This window comes from Rhinolophus sinicus, chromosome 16 (genome assembly GCF_057876585.1).
Source record: "Rhinolophus sinicus isolate RSI-liver-muscle chromosome 16, RSI-T2T, whole genome shotgun sequence".
Taxonomy (NCBI): domain Eukaryota; kingdom Metazoa; phylum Chordata; class Mammalia; order Chiroptera; family Rhinolophidae; genus Rhinolophus; species Rhinolophus sinicus.
This window is the reverse complement of record NC_142516.1, coordinates 46,943,100-46,961,230: the sequence shown is the minus strand read 5'-3', so window position 1 is coordinate 46,961,230 and position 18,131 is coordinate 46,943,100. Positions and strand designations below refer to the sequence as shown.

The 18,131-nt window shown below is 33.5% G+C and overlaps 1 protein-coding gene across 7 annotated transcripts in view; it reads left to right on the top strand.

Moving 5' to 3' along the window:
- Nucleotides 1-18,131, top strand: part of SMC5 (structural maintenance of chromosomes 5) — a 68,203-nt gene that overhangs the window by 13,559 nt on the left and 36,513 nt on the right. For 6 of the 7 annotated variants that reach the window (XM_088793221.1, XM_019730619.3, XM_019730624.3 and 3 more), the window contains exons 4-8: nucleotides 1,092-1,254; nucleotides 2,465-2,599; nucleotides 3,902-4,042; nucleotides 5,985-6,146; nucleotides 6,934-7,005. In XM_088793221.1, coding sequence (XP_088649347.1) covers nucleotides 1,092-1,254; nucleotides 2,465-2,599; nucleotides 3,902-4,042; nucleotides 5,985-6,146; nucleotides 6,934-7,005 — 673 coding nt within the window. The remainder of the gene's footprint in view (nucleotides 1-1,091; nucleotides 1,255-2,464; nucleotides 2,600-3,901; nucleotides 4,043-5,984; nucleotides 6,147-6,933; nucleotides 7,006-18,131) is intronic. The other variant, XM_019730613.3, reaches the window with a different exon arrangement.

The following is an 18,131-nucleotide window of genomic DNA, read 5'->3' as shown; positions in this document are numbered from 1 at the left end:
TTATGAAGTTGCAGTATTTTTTACAAATTTAAGGTTATTTTTATGTGTGCAGATTTTGACAGTAATACTTGCTTGTTAAAAAAATACAAACAAGGGGTGGCCAGGTGGTTCAGTTGGTTAGAACGTGAGCTCTGAACAACAGGGTTGCTGGTTTGATTCCCACATGGGCCAGTGAGCTGCGCCGAGATTTGAGGAGTTGTCAAATAGGATGGATGAAATCTCCAACGGAGAACATACAGGTGCAGGAAAGAAGGCTTAAGAACTAAATCACGTTGTACTGTAGAACTTCGAAGTTGAACGTAGGACAAACTAGGAAAGGAAACTGAAGAATTTACTAGAGAGTCAAAAAAATATAATAACTGGAAAGTAATGCTGTGAATTGTTTGAGGAGGAGGGAGTAGGGAGTAATCTGTCTGATGTTGCTGATCGGTCAAGTAAAGTGAAGACAAATAATTAGATTTAGCTCATCATTGGCCTTGACAAGGTTTGGGGAGTGCGCATATTTATTCCTGTTGAATGCTCAGGAAGGCCTGTTGAAAATATTTGTGAGCTAAGAACTGAATGATAAAAAAGGAGCTAACCATAAGAAGAATTGGAAGTAGAGTATTCTGGGCAGAGGGAATAATTTGTGCAAAGGATCTAAGGTGACATTAAGTTTGTTTCTGAGGAACAGAAAAATGGTGGTATGGCTGGAATGAAATGATATTTTTGTTGTAGGATTTTGGAAAATACTATTTACTTGGGTGGGAATATTCCCTTCTGTTCCTGATTTGGTATACTTTTGATTAGTTTTGATAGTTTGATTAATTTCAAGATATTCACCCATTTTGCATTCTTAGAATAAATGGAATATTGTCATAATTTTTTTTGATGAATTGTTAGATTTGGCTTTCTAATTTTTTTTTTAATTAAAGTTTAATGGGGTTTTTTATATCTGTATTTTGTTTGTGAAATGTTTGGTTAAACTTACTGATTAAAGTCATCTGGGCCTAGAGTTTTTTGTTTTTGAATTTAAGAGAATTTTGGAAATTTTATTTCTAAAATAAAGCATGTATTTTGAATATAAACATTTTAAATTATTTTTTAACTAGGTTCAGGACTTCTGGAAATCTTGTAATTACCCGTGAGATTGATGTGGCAAGAAATCAGTCCTTTTGGTTCATCAACAAAAAATCAACAACCCAGAAAGTAGTAGAAGAGCAAGTTGCAGCCTTAAATATTCAAGTGAGCAATCTTTGCCAGTTTCTACCTCAGGTAGGAGAGAATTAAATGTAAAGATGGGAAGGTTTTGTGTGTAATGTTTCTCTTTATGTATTTCTTTATGTAAGTACTTTATGAGAGATATTGTAATGGTTACTATTTAAACTGAGCGTAGCACTCTTAGTACTAATAGTTCTTTGTAAAAGGTAGCATCTCTTACAGTATAATCTTACTAATTCGTAGTATTAACATGGGAATTTTCGATTAATAAAAAGTCCTAAGTTATAATGTACAGGAAATAAAGTTGTATTATACAGAGATTAGCTTGAATTGCTATGTGCTTCCATTTGTTGTAGGCTGTGAAAATTTTGTTAATAAGCTTTTTTTATTAAATTTATTGGGGTGACATTGGTTAATAAGATTATAAGTTTCAAGTGTATGATTCTATAATACATCATCTGCATATTGCATTGTGTGCTCACCACCCAAAGTCTAGTCTCCTTCCATCACCATGTATTTGACCCCCTTAACCCTTTTCAACCTCCTCCCAATCCCCAACCCTTCTGGTAACCACCATACTGTTGTCTGTGTCTGTGAGTTCGTTTGTTTGAATAAACAACTTCTTAATCAGTATTTTTGTATAAAATACTTGATATACCAAATCTCTTAAATCTTTAGGTGTGCCTTCTAAAACCTTTTTTATATTTTAAGTTTGTTTAATAAAAATAAAACATCCTGATAATGCACATTAAAGTCAAATACCTTTTAAATTTGTCTTTGAATGCTGCCTAGTAACTGAATTATTGTTCATTTTTTCCTTCAGAAACAGTGATTTGATTACTTACATATGTTTAAATTAAATAAAAATAAAATTTGAAAGCACTCATTAGCTAATATCAGATGATTTCCAGAAATAGATGTTTAAAATTCCCTTGTAGTTCTTTTTAACTTCTAACGTTTTCATTGATGTGTGGTAGGTAATGATCATTTCTATCCAGGAGACTACTTTTTCTTTTATTCCTGAACTATTTATTATGTGTATATAAGGTTCTCAAAAGGATGACAATTTATACCCTAAATTTATTTTTATTATCGTAAAGAATAATATATGATAGGACAGGTTTTATATTAAGATCACATTTCAAAATAAAGTTGTTTTCTTTTAAACGACTTTTATTTTGACAAGTGTGATCATTGAGTGAAACGAGTTTTGAAGACATTCATGAATGATAATAGTTGCTGATATTTAAGTTTTGTGCTCTAGGATAAAGTTGGAGAATTTGCTAAACTCAGTAGAATTGAACTCCTGGAAGCTACTGAGAAGTCAATTGGGCCTCCAGAAATGCACAGATACCACTGTGAACTCAAAAACTTCAGGGAGAAGGAAAAACAACTAGAGGTATTTATAAATGGAGAACTCATTTTTATTGTCTCTTATAGATTTCTATGTCTCAAAATGTGGAAGACTAAATTCCGATGCACTGAGTGAATTAATATATTTGCGATTTTTTTTCACTCAGAGTTATATTGCTAACACTAAGTGACAAAAAGTGAGAATGGATTTGACAATGTGAAGTTTGAAAAATTTGTCATTTCATCAAATACATGTTATTAATTGAATTTCTAAGGAACTAGTAATAGTATTACAAAATATTTTCTCTCAGAAAGCTGCAGTATTCTTTTATTCATTCAATATTTATTAAATACCTACCATGTACCAGGCACGTGTAAGGCTTTGGGTAATACAGCAGATATCATAGCTTTTAATATAGTGCTTCTGTCGAGCCAGTTCTTATATTTGTCCAGTTGCATGAGGGTAGACTTTCTAAAAAGACTATATATTTAGTAACAACATTGACATTTTATTTCCACCTTTAACAAACATATAAATTAAAATCTTTTTCTTCATATTATGAAAAGGTGTTTTATTTAATGAATCATTTTCCATGTCCCAGCAACTAAAATAATTCAGTAAATTTCTGTAATAAAAGAATCTCATGAACAAATGCTTTCTCTTAAACTGTAACTGTCTATATTTGATAATATGTTTTGTTATAATTTAATATTTTTATTATTATGCTTATTCAGAGTGAATGACCAAAGGAGTTGTGATTATTTTATCGTACTTCAGATACTCTGTCAGTCCTTTTGCCTCTCCCCACATCAAACAATGTAATAATACTTTCCTCTGAAACTACCTACTGTCCTCTGAAAGAAAACAAGCATATGTTCTACTCAATTCTAAGTACATCTTTGCTTTTGTTAATTTGCATTATAAAAGCAAAATTAGCTTTCCTTCATCTCATTTCTAAATCCTTAAGTCATAGGTATTCATAACATATTAATAATAATTTTACTTTTCATTTGTATATTGCATTACACATACAGCAATTACTTGTTGAGTTTTCACACATAGCAATTACTTCTACCATTGACGTGAATGGGGCAGATTATCCTTCTCTATAGGCAAGGAGAGTCCAGGCTCAGAAATATGGCAGGATCCTCGCAGTCACATGACTAAAAAATTATAGAGTGTAGACCAGAACTTAGGTATGCATGTTCATTTTACACAATTCTTAAGAACGTCTGTGGAATTCTGTTGTGAAATTTTGCTAGCATTGTACATTTTTCATTATTAAAAGATTTGACCTGGTTTTTTTTTTTCAGTTAAACTAATTGTTTAAACAAATACTTATTTTAGACCTCATGCAAAGAGAAAACTGAATATCTAGAGAAAATGATTCAGAGGAATGAAAGATACAAACAAGATGTGGAGAGGTTCTATGAACGTAAGCGACATTTAGATTTGATTGAGATGCTTGAAGCAAAAAGGCCATGGGTGGTAAGTCTTAATTGTTAAAGGCAAAAATAATGATTAAGTAGCAGAAAAGTTATAAAGAAGGCATTAATTATCTGTATTCAAATTAGCTTTTGTTCTTTTTGCTTTATATAGCTTATATGACAGGGTGATTGAAAAATACAGTGAATGTTTAAATAAAAAAATTTATTACAGTAAAAGACATACTGCTATATATCCACCCTGAAAATACCCACCCCACCCCACCCCCGCTTCGAACACACATCCCATTATTCTTGCCACTTTCTGAAGCAGTTCTGGAAGTCCTCTTTTGTGAGTGTCTACTTCATCCTCATGACAATGCTCCATGTCACACATCGCTTCTGGTATACAACAATTTTTATAATGTCAAATAAAAACAGTGTGTCCTCATCCACCTTATTACTGGATCTGGCACCGTGCGACTTCTGGCTCTTCCGCAAAGTCAAAATGACCATAAAACGTAAACATTTTGAATCAATTCAGGACATTGAGGCAGCCACAACAGCGCAACTAAAGACACTCACGAAAGAGGACTTCCAGAGCTGCTTCAGAAAGTGGCAAAAACGGTGGGATAAGTGTGTTTAAAGCTAGGGGAAATATTTTGAGGGGGGATTTATAGCAATATGTCTTACTGTAATAATTTTTTCTTTAAATTAAACATTCACTGTATTTTTTTATCATACCTCGTATAATAAAGTTTATCTGTCTCCTTGTTGTTTCGTAGCTGTGTTCTATGTTATTGTTGTATAACAAACAATAGTTGATTAAGTCCATTCTCTTAATTCTTCCAGATTTGAGTTCTCAACAGATAGTTTTGTTTTATAAAATGTTAATGATCTAAAAATGTTTACACGTGTGAAAATTAAATCTTTGAGTGTCTTTAGCTCACTGAGAATTTACTTGGAGTGTGCCACTAATAACCGAATTCAGCTACAGATGTAGTTGAGGGATATTAACTATAATCTACTCATATGCTTCATAAGTTTACTAAAGCTACTGTTTTCTTCTAATCACCGTGATGTATATTTTATTAATATTTAAGACCACAGTTTGGGCTAAAGGTTTAGTTCCCTCAATGCATTCCTTTACAGTGGGTGAAATGAAGTAAGTAAGACAGTTTTATGTTTGTCCCAAGGTTAGGATGGAAATAATTGTTACTAGAATGGAAAAATATGTGGCTCTGTTTGTAGCCTTTCCCCCACCTTTTCCCCTGCTTCACCCTTCCCTATCCCCTACTCCCAATATTCTTAAACGTTTTCCTTTCTTCCTTGTTTTGGTTACATTTTTCCTGCAGCCATTATTACTCTTGGCACCTACTTTATCTTGGTTTTATGTAGTCTTTGGTTTCCCTTTTTCTAAGATTATCACTCTTAATTTTTTTCTTGGATTTAGTCTAATTGTGTTCTTCACTTCATCTCATTAACTCTTACTACATGCTCTCTCTGTACTCATTTTTTTAGCAAATATTTATTAATTCCTGTGATATGACAAGCATCATTTTCACCTGCACGCTTCTTTTTGTTTTCCTTTTTTGACCCATTTTCCTTTGTCTCCTACTTTTTTTCATTTTTACTTTTCATAACTGAGTTTCTTTTGCTCCTTTATATATCCCTATATCCCTTCTTTATTGAAAGACTAGAGAAGGAGAACCTTGTTTTAGTCAACATTAAGTTATAAGTTTCAGAAACAGGGATGGAAATCAGAGTCCTGCCTAGTGATGGATATAAATGCTCAGTGAGTATCAGGACTGTTACAGTAAATCATTATGTTGGTGTTCACCATTTCTGGAGTTGTTTCAGAGGGCAAATGTCATATTAATAGACTTGCCAAATGAATATCAAAGCAGTCCTTTAATAGATTTAGTTTATGCCTGTATCTTGATTTTAGTATATGTGTTAGTTTAAGAAAGTAATGCATTCACTACTATTTTTTAATTAATTGCAAGGAATATGAAAATGTTCGTCAGGAATATGAAGAAGTTAAACTAGCTCGTGACCGAGTGAAAGATGAAGTCAGAAAACTTAAAGAAGGGCAGATTCCTATGACACGTCGAATTGAAGATATTGAAACACAGCATCACAATTTGGAGGCTCGAATCAAAGCGAAGGTACTTTTCTAGCTCAATTTCCTGTATTTTATTCTATATAATACAAAAGGTATTTTGCAAATTTTAAAAAATATTTTGTAGATTTACGTGTAGCTTTGGTTCCTTAAATTCTTTAATTAGAAATTCGACCACCACAAGGCTTTCAACATATTAATAATCATCACTGTTGGAAGGTTGCTACTTTATAGAAATTTCAAGATATAAAAGGAGAAAAATGAAATGTGATTGTTTCAATTACAAGAGTATTCAGAATAGTAGTCCTAGAAACATTGAATTCCTTTTGTGAATTTATTATATCAGCTTTATAATTATATACCCTTTTGGAGGAGGGTATCGTAGGAAACGTGATGTTTCTTAGAATAAATAGCGTAATGACATATGCAATATTACCTGCACTTGGAAAATACAACTAAAATTTTTATGGTCATGGCTTTCAACCTTTAGGGAGATTTTGGAGTCAGAGATTATTTTGAGAGTGGTTTAAATTATAGACCCTGCTATCCTGTAGGATTATTTTTAGAATCAGATGAAAGAACGTGAGAAAAGAAATGTTAAGAGTTAAACATGCATACGTATCGCTGCAGCTGTTTTTAATGTCAATAGGAATAGCCTTTTATAGATTTGCAAATAACTTGCTGTTTTTGGTGATAATTATATATTTGGTTTGAAAGAAATCATGGAAAAGCATTGTGGGTTAACTTACATAATAACTTAATAGGGTGGGACCACGTAATTGACTTGCTTGAGTTTTTAACTAACTTTCCCCTTTTCTGGTTCAATCTTACAGGCAACAGATATTAAGGAGACATCTCAAAAATGCAAACAAAAGCAAGATATTATAGAAAGGAAAGATAAGCATGTAAGATTTTGTATTGAAATTTTTATTATGCCCTAACTTTTGTGTTCAGGTCTGGATTATGGGGCAGCCTCTTGTTTGGGAGTTGTCTAAGATCCTCCTCATTCTCTGTTTATTGTCTTAATCTGTAAGGGAAACTAATATTTGGGAATACAGTAGTGGCAGAGAGGATATTAGGAAAAATTGCTCACAACTACTCATAGATATGCATTATGATCTTTGTAGCTGGGTATCTACAATTCTTTCATAGGGTAATGGTAAAATCGGATTTAGTTACCATAATAGCAGAAATTAAATTGTAAGGAATTTATTCTGTTTGTGTTAAGAGTAGGGCATTAAAAATCTGATTACAAATTATTTTTCATGTGTAGGGTCTGATGGCAAAATTATTTTAGGATGATTGGGTAAGAAAGTGGGCTTTTTAGCTAACAGATCCTCATATATATGTGGGTTTCTGTTTTCCAGGACCATTCATAAACTAAACTTTGAATTATCTGTCTTAGGGGTAGATCTATAAGTTGAAGCATTCCTGATGGTTGAAGCATTACATTAATCTCCCAGCTTTCAGCCTCATTCCTTTTTCTATGGCTTTATCTTCAAGTCCCAGGCCTCTTTCATTTAATTTCTCTAGAGAATAAACCTCAAATTTCCATGGCAGAAGCTTGGCTGCCAGTGTTATATGCTCAAGGGGTGTGTATGGAGGAGATGTGGGGACATTGGACAGGAGGTAGAGCAGGGGTGATTCTGTTCTATGTGATATCTTTTATGCTTGACATTTGCTAGTTCTAAGAGTCTCTGGGATTTTTTTTTTCTTTTTTAAGAAAAGTCAACTCTCGTTCCTTTCTCCTTCATTCACCCTTTACACTGTGGTTCTTATAATAGGCTGCTAAATTAGTTGTCCTACTATCTTTCATCTTCTGAATATTTATTGAAACCTAATTGCTGGTGTCTCTTCCCTTACTCCCATTGTCCTGATGGGATTGGACCCCTTTTACTCCATTTGTATTATAGTGAGAGTTTATGAGGGAAACGGCATAAAGATTCATCTTTTAAAACCCAGACAGGAATACCAGGTTTGATAGGTTGTCTAATGTTGAATGATCCTTGCATTTCTCTCATAAATGTTAGTTGGTATTTTAATACATTGCTGGATTCAACTAGAAAATCTTGTATTTGGGATTTTTTTGCACCGTGTGAGATGGGTCTAAAATTTTAATTTGTTCCATCATTAACTGGTGTTTCAGTGTTATGTTGAAGTTTTAAGTAGTTCTGTATACCTGAGCCAGTATTTTCTTTCTTCTCTCTGTCATATTTGCCAGGGTTTGTCATATAATTTTATAAGTTCTTGAATTTTCAACTGTTTTCTTTTTTTAATAGAACTATAATTGAGATAGCATTATATTAGCTTCATGTGTGCAAAATAATGATTTGATATTTGTATATGTTTCAAAGTGATCACCACAATAAGTCTAATTAACATCCATCAACCATACATAGTTACAAATTTTTTTAACTGGGTATTTGTAGCTTTTGACCCTTTTTACCCACCTCTCCAATCCCCTACTTCCAGTGACCACCAGTCTAATCTCTATCTATGAGCTTATTTTACTTAGCATAATGCCCTCAAGTTTCATCAATATTGTCATAAATGGCAGGATTTCGTTTTTTATAGCTGAATAATATTCCATTTTATTTTTTTATTTATATTTATTTTACTTATATATATATTTATGTGTATATGTATATTTCACAGTTTCTTTATCCATTCATCCATTGACAGACACTTAGGTTGTTTCCATATCTTGGCTATTATAAATACTGCAATAAAGATGGGGGTGCATGTATTTTTCTCAAGTTAAATGTTTTTGTTTTCTTTGGATAAATACCAAGAAGTGGAGTTAGTGTGCTGGGTCATATGCTAGGTCTATTTTTAATTTTTTGTGGAACCTCCAAACTGTTTTCCACAATGGTTGTACCAATTTATGTTCCCACCAATAATGCACAAGGGTTCCCTTTTCTCCACATCCTCGCTAATACTTGTTATGTCCTGTCTTTTTGGTAATAACCATTCTAACAGGTGTGAAGTGATATATCATTGTGAGTTTGATTTGCATTTCCCTGATAATTAATGATGTTCAGTATCTTTTCATGTACCTGTTGGCCAGCTGTATGTCTTCTTTGAAATAATGTCTATTTAGATCTTCTACCGGTTTTTTAATCAGATTGTTAGTTTTTTTGTTATTGAGTTATATGAATTTGTTTTATATTTTGGATATTAACCCCTTATTAAATACATGATTTGCAAATATTCTCTCCCATTCAGCAGGTTGCCTTTTCATTTTGTTGATCTCCTTTGCTGTGCAGATCTTTTCTTAATTTTTAATAAATACACTTTAGGATATAAATTTTTTCTTGTTATCATTTGGCTGCATCTCACATGTTTTGACATGTGCTTTTGTTTTTCAGTTTAAGGTGTTATAACTTAATTTTAATGTTTTTATTTAAGGTTATATAGGAGCTTTTGGTATCTATGGACATGGAATTTTTAAGCCTTTTTTATGTAGAGTTCTGATTGTTAATAAATGTGACTTTTATGACTTTATTTTAGAATTTTTTGAGACCTTTTGGACTTTCACTTTATATTTGGTTTTGTACATTTTCTGCATATATTCAAAAAGAATGTGTATTCTGTCTTTAGGTGTGGGGATATATATGTTAAAACAGGCTTACTATAATTATATAACACAAATGTTCTACTTGCTTATTTTTTTACCTATCTGATTTATTTATTTTTAAAGTGTTAATACCTCCTGTGAGTGTAGCTATGTCTATTTTTTCTTGAAGTTATATTAGTTTTTGCATCCTAGATTTTAAAGCTTTATTATTTTATTCTTTCTGCATCATGTTTTTATTTATCTACTATAAATAAATATACTGGGTTTTGTTTTGAAAATTTTTTCTGCTTGGTGTGAGATACTTTTTCAAACAGTAAAGAAGTTGAACCAGTTCACATTTACTGTTTTCTGCTTAGTATGCGTTTTGTTTGATTCCTCCTGCTTCCTTTTCTATTTTCTGTTGCTGTCGATCAAGATTTTGTTATTTCGTTTTTTTCTAAAGTTATGTATTCTAAACCTATTCTGATTACTCTTAAAGTTTAAATAATACATTTGTCTACAAAAAGTTAATCAGTATTTTTTCTTCCACTTAACTAAGACAAAATCTTAGCAAGCTTTTTTATTCCCTGTTCTTCCACTCCATGTCAGTATCATTGGAAATTTTACTTGTCAGTGATTTAAAATGTTATTTTTTACTGTCTGTATTTATTCAGGCCTAGTAACATGTTTTATTGGTTTATTTGACCATGTTACTTTTTATATCACACTCTTTGGAGGAGGTAGGGATTTGGGGCACGTTTCTTGCTGGCTGTCTTCTAGGTGTTTTAGAGAAGCTCTTTGGGCCATGAACATTCTGAGTCCTTTATATCAGAAAATACCTTTCTTGCATTCACTCTGCCATATTCATATGGCTGGATATTGAATTATAAATTACAATTTTTTTCCTCAACACTTTGACAGTTCTGCTTCAGTATTCTCTTTGGTCCAATATTGTTCCTGAGAAGTAGCAGGTAAAAAAGGTAGGCAAAGACCATATTAAATAGATCCTTGAAGAAAAAAGAAAGGAAATTGATTCTAAATGGAGTGAGAAACTATGAGAAGGCTTTCGAAGTTCTAAAGCCAGAGAGAAACAGTGTTTTTATTTGTTTTTAAAGCACTCTGGACTGCCTTATGGAGAATGAACTATATGGGGCAAAAATAAAAGCAGTGTGTTCAGCTAAGAGGCTCTCGAATTAATTTAGACAAGTAATAACATTGACTTCAAGAAAATTGAACCAACAACATTTGCTTGGGGAATAGATACAAGGATTGAATTGTGGCAGAATCAAGGATCACATCTAACTTTTTGACTTCACAATTGATGGATAGTGGTGCCTTTTACTGAAATGAAGATTACTAGGAGAGGGAAAATAAAAGAGTTCTATTTGATTATGTAAAGTTCCATCCTTTTGCTTTAAACGTATTCGTGTCTTGTAGTGTAAAACGTGTTTCTTACAAATCGTGTATAGTTGGATCATGGATTTTTATACATTCTGCCTATCTCTGCCTTTTAATTGGAATGTTTAATCCATTTATAGTTTATGTAATTAATGGCAAGATAGGATTTACATGTACCATTTTGCTGATTTGTTTTCAGTATGTCTTAGGACTTTTTTGTTCCTCTGTTCCCCCATATTGCTGCCTTTTATGTTAAATATTTTCTGTTGTACTATTTTAATTCCCTATTGTTTATTTTTACTATGTATTTTTTGAGCTATTTTCTTAGTGGCTATCTTTGGAATTAATAATATCTTAATTTATAATAGTCTAGTTAATATTAATACCAATTTAATCAGTGGCATACGAAACTTTGCTCCTATATAGCTTCATTCCCTTCTCCCTCCTTTGTGCTGTTATTTTCACATAAATTATTTTTAATCATTATAAGTCAATCAACACAGTTTTATAATTATTTCTTTATACAGTTTCGTTTTTGTAACAGTAATTATCTGATTCTCTGACACCGACTGACTATATCCTACAATTCAGTTCAATTCTGATACTAGCTACCTATTCTGATACAGAGCAGACTGTACAAGTTAAGGGCTCCTATAAGACAGCCCTTGCTTCAGAAGCCAGTTTCAAGTCCTGAGGCCCCAGACTACCTGCACTTCTGTCTGACTTTGCTACAAATTCAGGGTCTCCACAACCCCCCACCCTTTCAGGTTCATTATTTGCTAGAAGGACTCACAGAACTCAGGAAAACATTATACTTAACAATTACCAGTTTATTACAAAGTATACAACTCAGAAATGGCCAAATGGAAGAGACACATAGGACAAGGTCTGGCGGGTGGAGTGGTGCAGAGCTTACATTTCGCTTTGAGTGTGCCGCCTTCCCTGCATAGCAACATGTTCAACCCAGAGGCTCTATGACCTCGTTGTTCAAGATTTTTTATTGAAGCTTCATTACATACGCATGATTGAGTAAATTACTGGCCATTGGTCTCCTGCCCCTCTCCCCTTTTTTGAGGTGGGGTGGGACTGAAAGTTCCAACACTAATCATGTGATTGGTTCTTCTGGCATCCAGTCTCCATCCTGAGGCTATCTAGGCACCCTACCAAGAGACATCTTATTAGGGTAAAATCAGATATCATCAAAAGAGACTCAGCACTAATAACAAAAAACACACCTTTCAGGAAATTCCAAGTGTTTTAAGAACTCTGAGCCAGGAACCGGGGACAAAGAGCAAACACACACACACACACACACACATATATGTACTCGTGTGTGTGTGTGTGTGTATATATATCTCCACAGTAGTTGTGTTTTATTTCAGGTAGAAGAGTTACACAAATACATTTATAATACCTTTTATATTTACCCATGTAATTACCTTTACTAGTGAGCTTTATTTCTTTGTATAGATTCAAGTTACTGACTAGTGTCCTTTCATTTTGTCCTGAAAGACTTCCTTTAGTATTTCTTGTAGAGTAGATCTGCTAATGATGATTCTCTTGGTTTTTTGTTTATCTGGGAATGTCACAAATTCTCCTTTGTCTTTGAAGGATATTTCTGCTGGATATACAATTCTTGGTTTTCTTTCAGCACAATTCTGTTTGTCTTTCAACAGTTAACTGTGATGTTTTTAGACGTTAATCTCCTTGAGTATATCCTGCTTGGAATTAATTGAGCTTCTTTGATGTGCAGATTAATGTTTTTCATAAAAGTTGGGAAGTTTTTTGGTCATTTTTCAAGTCTTTCTTCTGCCTCTTCCTCTTCTCTCCTTCTGTTATGCATGCTTTGCTATGCTTGATGATGTTCATTTTTCGTTTTTTTCTGTTCCTTGACTAGACAGTTTCAGTTGACCTATCATCACATTCACTTATGCTTTATTTTTGCCTGTTCAGATCTTTTGAGCCCCACTAGTGAATCTTTTATTTCAGTTACTGTTTTTCTCTAGAATTTCCAGTTGGCTCTGTTTTGTAAGTTCTATCTCTATTGATATTCTCTATTCAATGAGAATTGTTCTCTTACTTTCCTCTAGTTCTTTAGACATGGTTTCCGTTAGTTCATTGAACATTTTTAAAATGGCTGTTTTAAAGTCTTTATAAGTAGATTTTTGGGCTTCCTTAGGGACACATTCTATTGACTGCTTTTTGTCCTATGTATGGGTCATACTTTCCTGTTTCGTTGAATGTGTTGTAATTTTTTTTTAAACTGGACAGTTTAAATAGCATGATGTGACAACTCTGAAATCAGTTATCCTCTTCTCCCGTAGGCTTTTTTGTTGTTGATGATGATGATGTTATTTAGTTTTTTTATAAGTATTCTGTGAAGTCTTATTTTCTTTGTTGTATGTGACTACTGAAGTGTCTGCTATGTTAGCTTAGTGGTCTCCTGATAATTGGACAGATACTTCCTTAAATGACAGGAACCAGTATGTCTCCTAGTCTTTGTTGAGGGTCTTTGGATGCATGTTGGGTCACACCTTCAGCAATCAGCTGGGCAGATTTTCACTTTCCACCAAGGTTCAGATGTTTTTCTTGAGTACATGCCCCCTGAATTGTTGCAAGCTTTGCTTAATTTGCAGTGCAAGTTTACCACTCTATTTAGGCTTTTACTTACTGTTTGCACAGAGCCCCAGGATGATACTTCTTTGTACAGAGACTGTGAAAGCTGAGGACCTCCTCAGGTCTTTCTGGAGCATACAGACAGCCCTGATCGTGCACAAAGTTCTAGTCAGACGTGTGGCCTTCTGGATTCCAGGAGCTTCCAAAGTCTCCAATGGGCATTCCATTCTCTAGCTTTTCCTTTTAAGTTTTTTTGGTTAGCTTCTTATTTGCCACAACTCTTATTGTGAGTCCGGCAACAGTGGTGTTAAACAATTGCCACTGATTGTTTTTAACAAATGTTTTCAGGAAAAGGCTGTTTTGCAGTGAGCAAGCTGTGGAGTCAGGTCAAATAAAGATAAGGCTTGCATATAAGGTTTTCCAGGAAACTTCCAGACAGATCAGATAATGACAGTTCTCTGAGAAAGAATTTGAAAAAGCTCTAATCCTGTTCTGACCTCTCCAGTGGCTGCTAGACTGCTGACTTCACTATGATTGTGGGCTGTTGGTTTTCAAGGCTAAATTGGAATTGAGGTGAGGGGAATGGGACTAGGGAGTGTTCAAAATACCACAAAGCTTGCTGTTTTTTCCCCCCAAGATTCAAGCATTTTTCTTGAATAAACACTTTCTGGATTGTTGCAAGTCTTTGTTTAGATTCTAGAGCCCTAAAAAAGTTAATTTTGACAATTTTTGTCAATATTTTCATTTCTTTTATGGAGGAGTGATTTTTCAGAGTTCCTTATTTCACGATTCCTGATGACATCCAAATCTTTTCTGTATCTACAGAAAAATGTTGCTGGGATTTTAATAGGAATTGCATTAAATGTGTATATCAGTTGGGGAGAATTGAAATCTTTACTGTATTGAGTCTTCCAATCTGTGGACACGGTATGTCTCCATTTATTTAGATCTTTGATTTCTTTCATCAACATTGTAGTTTTCAGCATACAAATCCTCAGTGTGTTTAGTTTAGATTACACCTAAATTTTTCATTTCTTTTCTTCCCACCCTTCCTTTCTCCATCCATGTTTCTTTCTGTCTCTTCCCCTCCCTCATTCTCTCCCATCCCCCACCTTAACAGATTCCTTGGCATTTTATACGTAGGCAATCAAGTCATCTACAAATGGGGACAACTATTTCTTCCCTTCTGATTTGTATGCCTTTTACTTCTTTCCATCCCTTATTGTACTAGCTAGAACTTCTAGCACTGTGTTGAATAAAAATAGTAAGAGTAGACGTCTTTGCTCCTGATCTTAGGAGGAAAGAAGGAAAGAATTCAGTTTTTCACCATTAACTATAATATTAGCTATAGTTTTTTTTATAGACATTCTTTATCAAGTTTAGGAAGTTCCACTCTATTCCTGTGTTTCTGAGAATATTTATCATGAATGAATGTTGAACTTTGTCAAATGCTTTTTCTGCATCTATTGATATGATCATGTACATGTCCATCTTTAGCTTGTTAATATGATGGATTACATTGATTTTTGAGTATCAAATCAACCTTGCATGCTTGAAATAAACCCTGCTTGCTTGTGGTGTATAAATATATAATTCCCTTTGCATACTGTTGAATTCTGTTTGCTAACGGTTAAAGGATTTTTGTGTCTATTCATAAGGGATATTGCTCTGTAGTTTTGTTTTGTAGTGTCTGTCTGCTTTTGGTATCAGGATAATAGCTAGCTTTATAAAATGAATTGGGTAGTTTCCTCCTCTTCTATTTTTTGGAAGAGAGTGTGTAGAATTGCTAATTTTTTTAATATTCTGAATAATTCTTAAGTAACACTGTGGATCTGAAGCTTTTAGGGGTGGAGTTTAAAATTATGAACTCAATTTACTAAATAGTTATAAGCTCCCTAAATAATCTATTTTGTATTGGATGAATTGCAGTAGTATTTTTTGAGGAATTGTTCCATTTTGTGTAAATTGTCAAACTTATGTGTGTATAAGTTCTCTTGTTATTCTTTAGATGTCTGTAGGATCTGTAGTGATACAGTGATACCCCTGTTTCATTCCTGATATTGATAATTTGTGTCTTCTAGGATTGTTTTTTGTTTCTTTGTGTTGTCAGTCTTGCTAGAGGTTTGTTAATTTTATTGCTTTTTTCAAAGAACCAGCTTTTGGTTTCATTGATTTTTTCTTTTGTTTTTTTATTTTCGGTATCATTGATGTCTTTTCATATCTTTATTATTTCCTTTCCTCTGCTTAGTGTGGGTATATTTTACTCCTTTTTTAGGTTAAGGAAAGAAATGAAGGGCATGGTGGGTATTTGAAAAGGTAGTAGGGTCAATGGGTTGAAGGGCCCTGCAGGGTCAAAGGGTAGTTGGAATAGGAGTACCATAGTAAGTAAAATGGAAGGAAAGGAAATGGTGATTGAAGAGTAAGATTGTGGAATACAGCTTTCAGAAGTGGTATGATTTGGGGGATTTATGTGATTTAGAATATAATACTAAGAGAGTTAGCTAGAGGAGTTTAGCAAAGATAGTTGAAGTTGAAGAAGTCAGGAACACAGAGGCCAAACAATTAGATTGATTTTTCTGTGTGTATGTTGAAATCTCATGATGACAGGCCTAATGATTGAGAGGAAGACAGAGTCAGTCTAGTGCTAAAGTCATCCATGGATGAAGGGCATGAGGATGAGTTTTGAGGGAGGTAGTTAATGTAGCAACAAAGGTCATGTCTGATAAAGTCTATCCCATGGGCTTTAAGGAAGTGAAGTGGGGCTCAGTTAACAGGGGAAGTAGTACAGTGGCGATTAATGAGGACCCCTCCTCATCTCTGAAATACTCAGAAGGATTATGGCCACCACTAAAAGGGTCACCACTTCAGAGGGCTCTAGGGAGCAGTGGTGTCTTCTAGGAATAGCCAAGTTTTAGACCAAGAAGACCATTCAGAGAAATGGAAGGTAAAGAGCAGCATGGGAATAGTATCCTAGTGAAGACTGGTGATCCTGGAGGCTTGGACTTGCTACTGTGCCTGAACTAAACATGGGTATGATGAAAACGGCAGTTTCTCGGATGGTTTTTTGGAGCTATATTGTCTATTTTGCTGGTAGTGCAAAGGTTATATTTGTTAAATTTCTTGTCCTTTTTCACGGACTTGGACTTCCTCATGTTGTGTTTCATGATTCTTAATTCTATACCTGCCTTCTATGACATGCCAGTTTATTCTCCTGAATGGGCGGACTTCATGGGTTTCCTGGCTGAACACGGTGGCTTCTTGTAAGCGTCTTTGTTTTAGGCCCATTGGACGTTGTTACTTTTCAGATACGTAACTTACTTTTTTCAAATATCTTTTTTCTATCCTTCACATTTGGTATAGAAGATGGGGTTTTGCTATATGTTTAGTTCATTATCCTGACACTGTCAAAGCTAAACTTTTAGGAAGAAGAAATTGATACCAACCCAAATTTCCAGCAATAGGGAATGGGAAAAAATCTGGTATATCCATGTAATGACATTATGCAGATATTAAATTTTTATTTTGCAAGGACATAGGGGATAATGAGAAACTGTTCTGAATACATTTTTAGTGATGCCATTTAGTAAAGCATATGTTCTACTGTTTCCCCAATAGTAAGACCTGCTGCACAATCAGCTTTAATGCTTCTTTTGGAGCAAAAATTAATATGAGTCAGTATTATATTATATTATATTACATTATATTGTATTATACCGAGTCTTATATTTTTGCTCCAGAAGACGCACTAGAGCTGATTGTCTGGCTAGGTCTTATTTTTGGGGAAACATGGTATAGACAGGCATTAAAATGTAAATGTTTAAGGACATTAGGATTATAGATTTTTATTTCTGTATTTTCCATATTTTCTATAATGAAATATTACTTTTACAATGGAGAGGGAGTAAATGAGACTTGGAAATAAAGTGAGCTAATACGCGAATTGTGTAATATGTTAATCATATCTATTTTAATACAAAATTCTATTTTGTAAAAAAAATAAGTTGGGTGCATAAGTATATATTTATGTGTATGTGTTAAAATCTTAACTGTCTTAGGTAAACTATAGTTTTAACAAAATTTCACTGACAACTTACATGAATTTTCAAAAACAATTTACAGAAAAACAATAGAAGTCAACAAATCTAAACTTATAGCTTGATGTTTTAAAATCTCACAATATTAATTTGAAGTGTTAGTAGAAAATAATTTTGTTGAAAAGTTTATTTAATAGGGCGACATAATCATTTCTATTACTACTTTATTGAAAGTATCATAGCCACATGACTTTTAATTTCAGCCTTAAGATGTGAAACATGTATTTACTTCCTATAAATATTTAGAAATCTAAGTATTTTGTTTATTCAGCAAATATTTAATGAGTACTAACTATACTAAGCACTGCTTTAGATACTTGGAATATACTAGTGAACAAATAAAAAGATTTAGGTAGTCTGGTAGGAG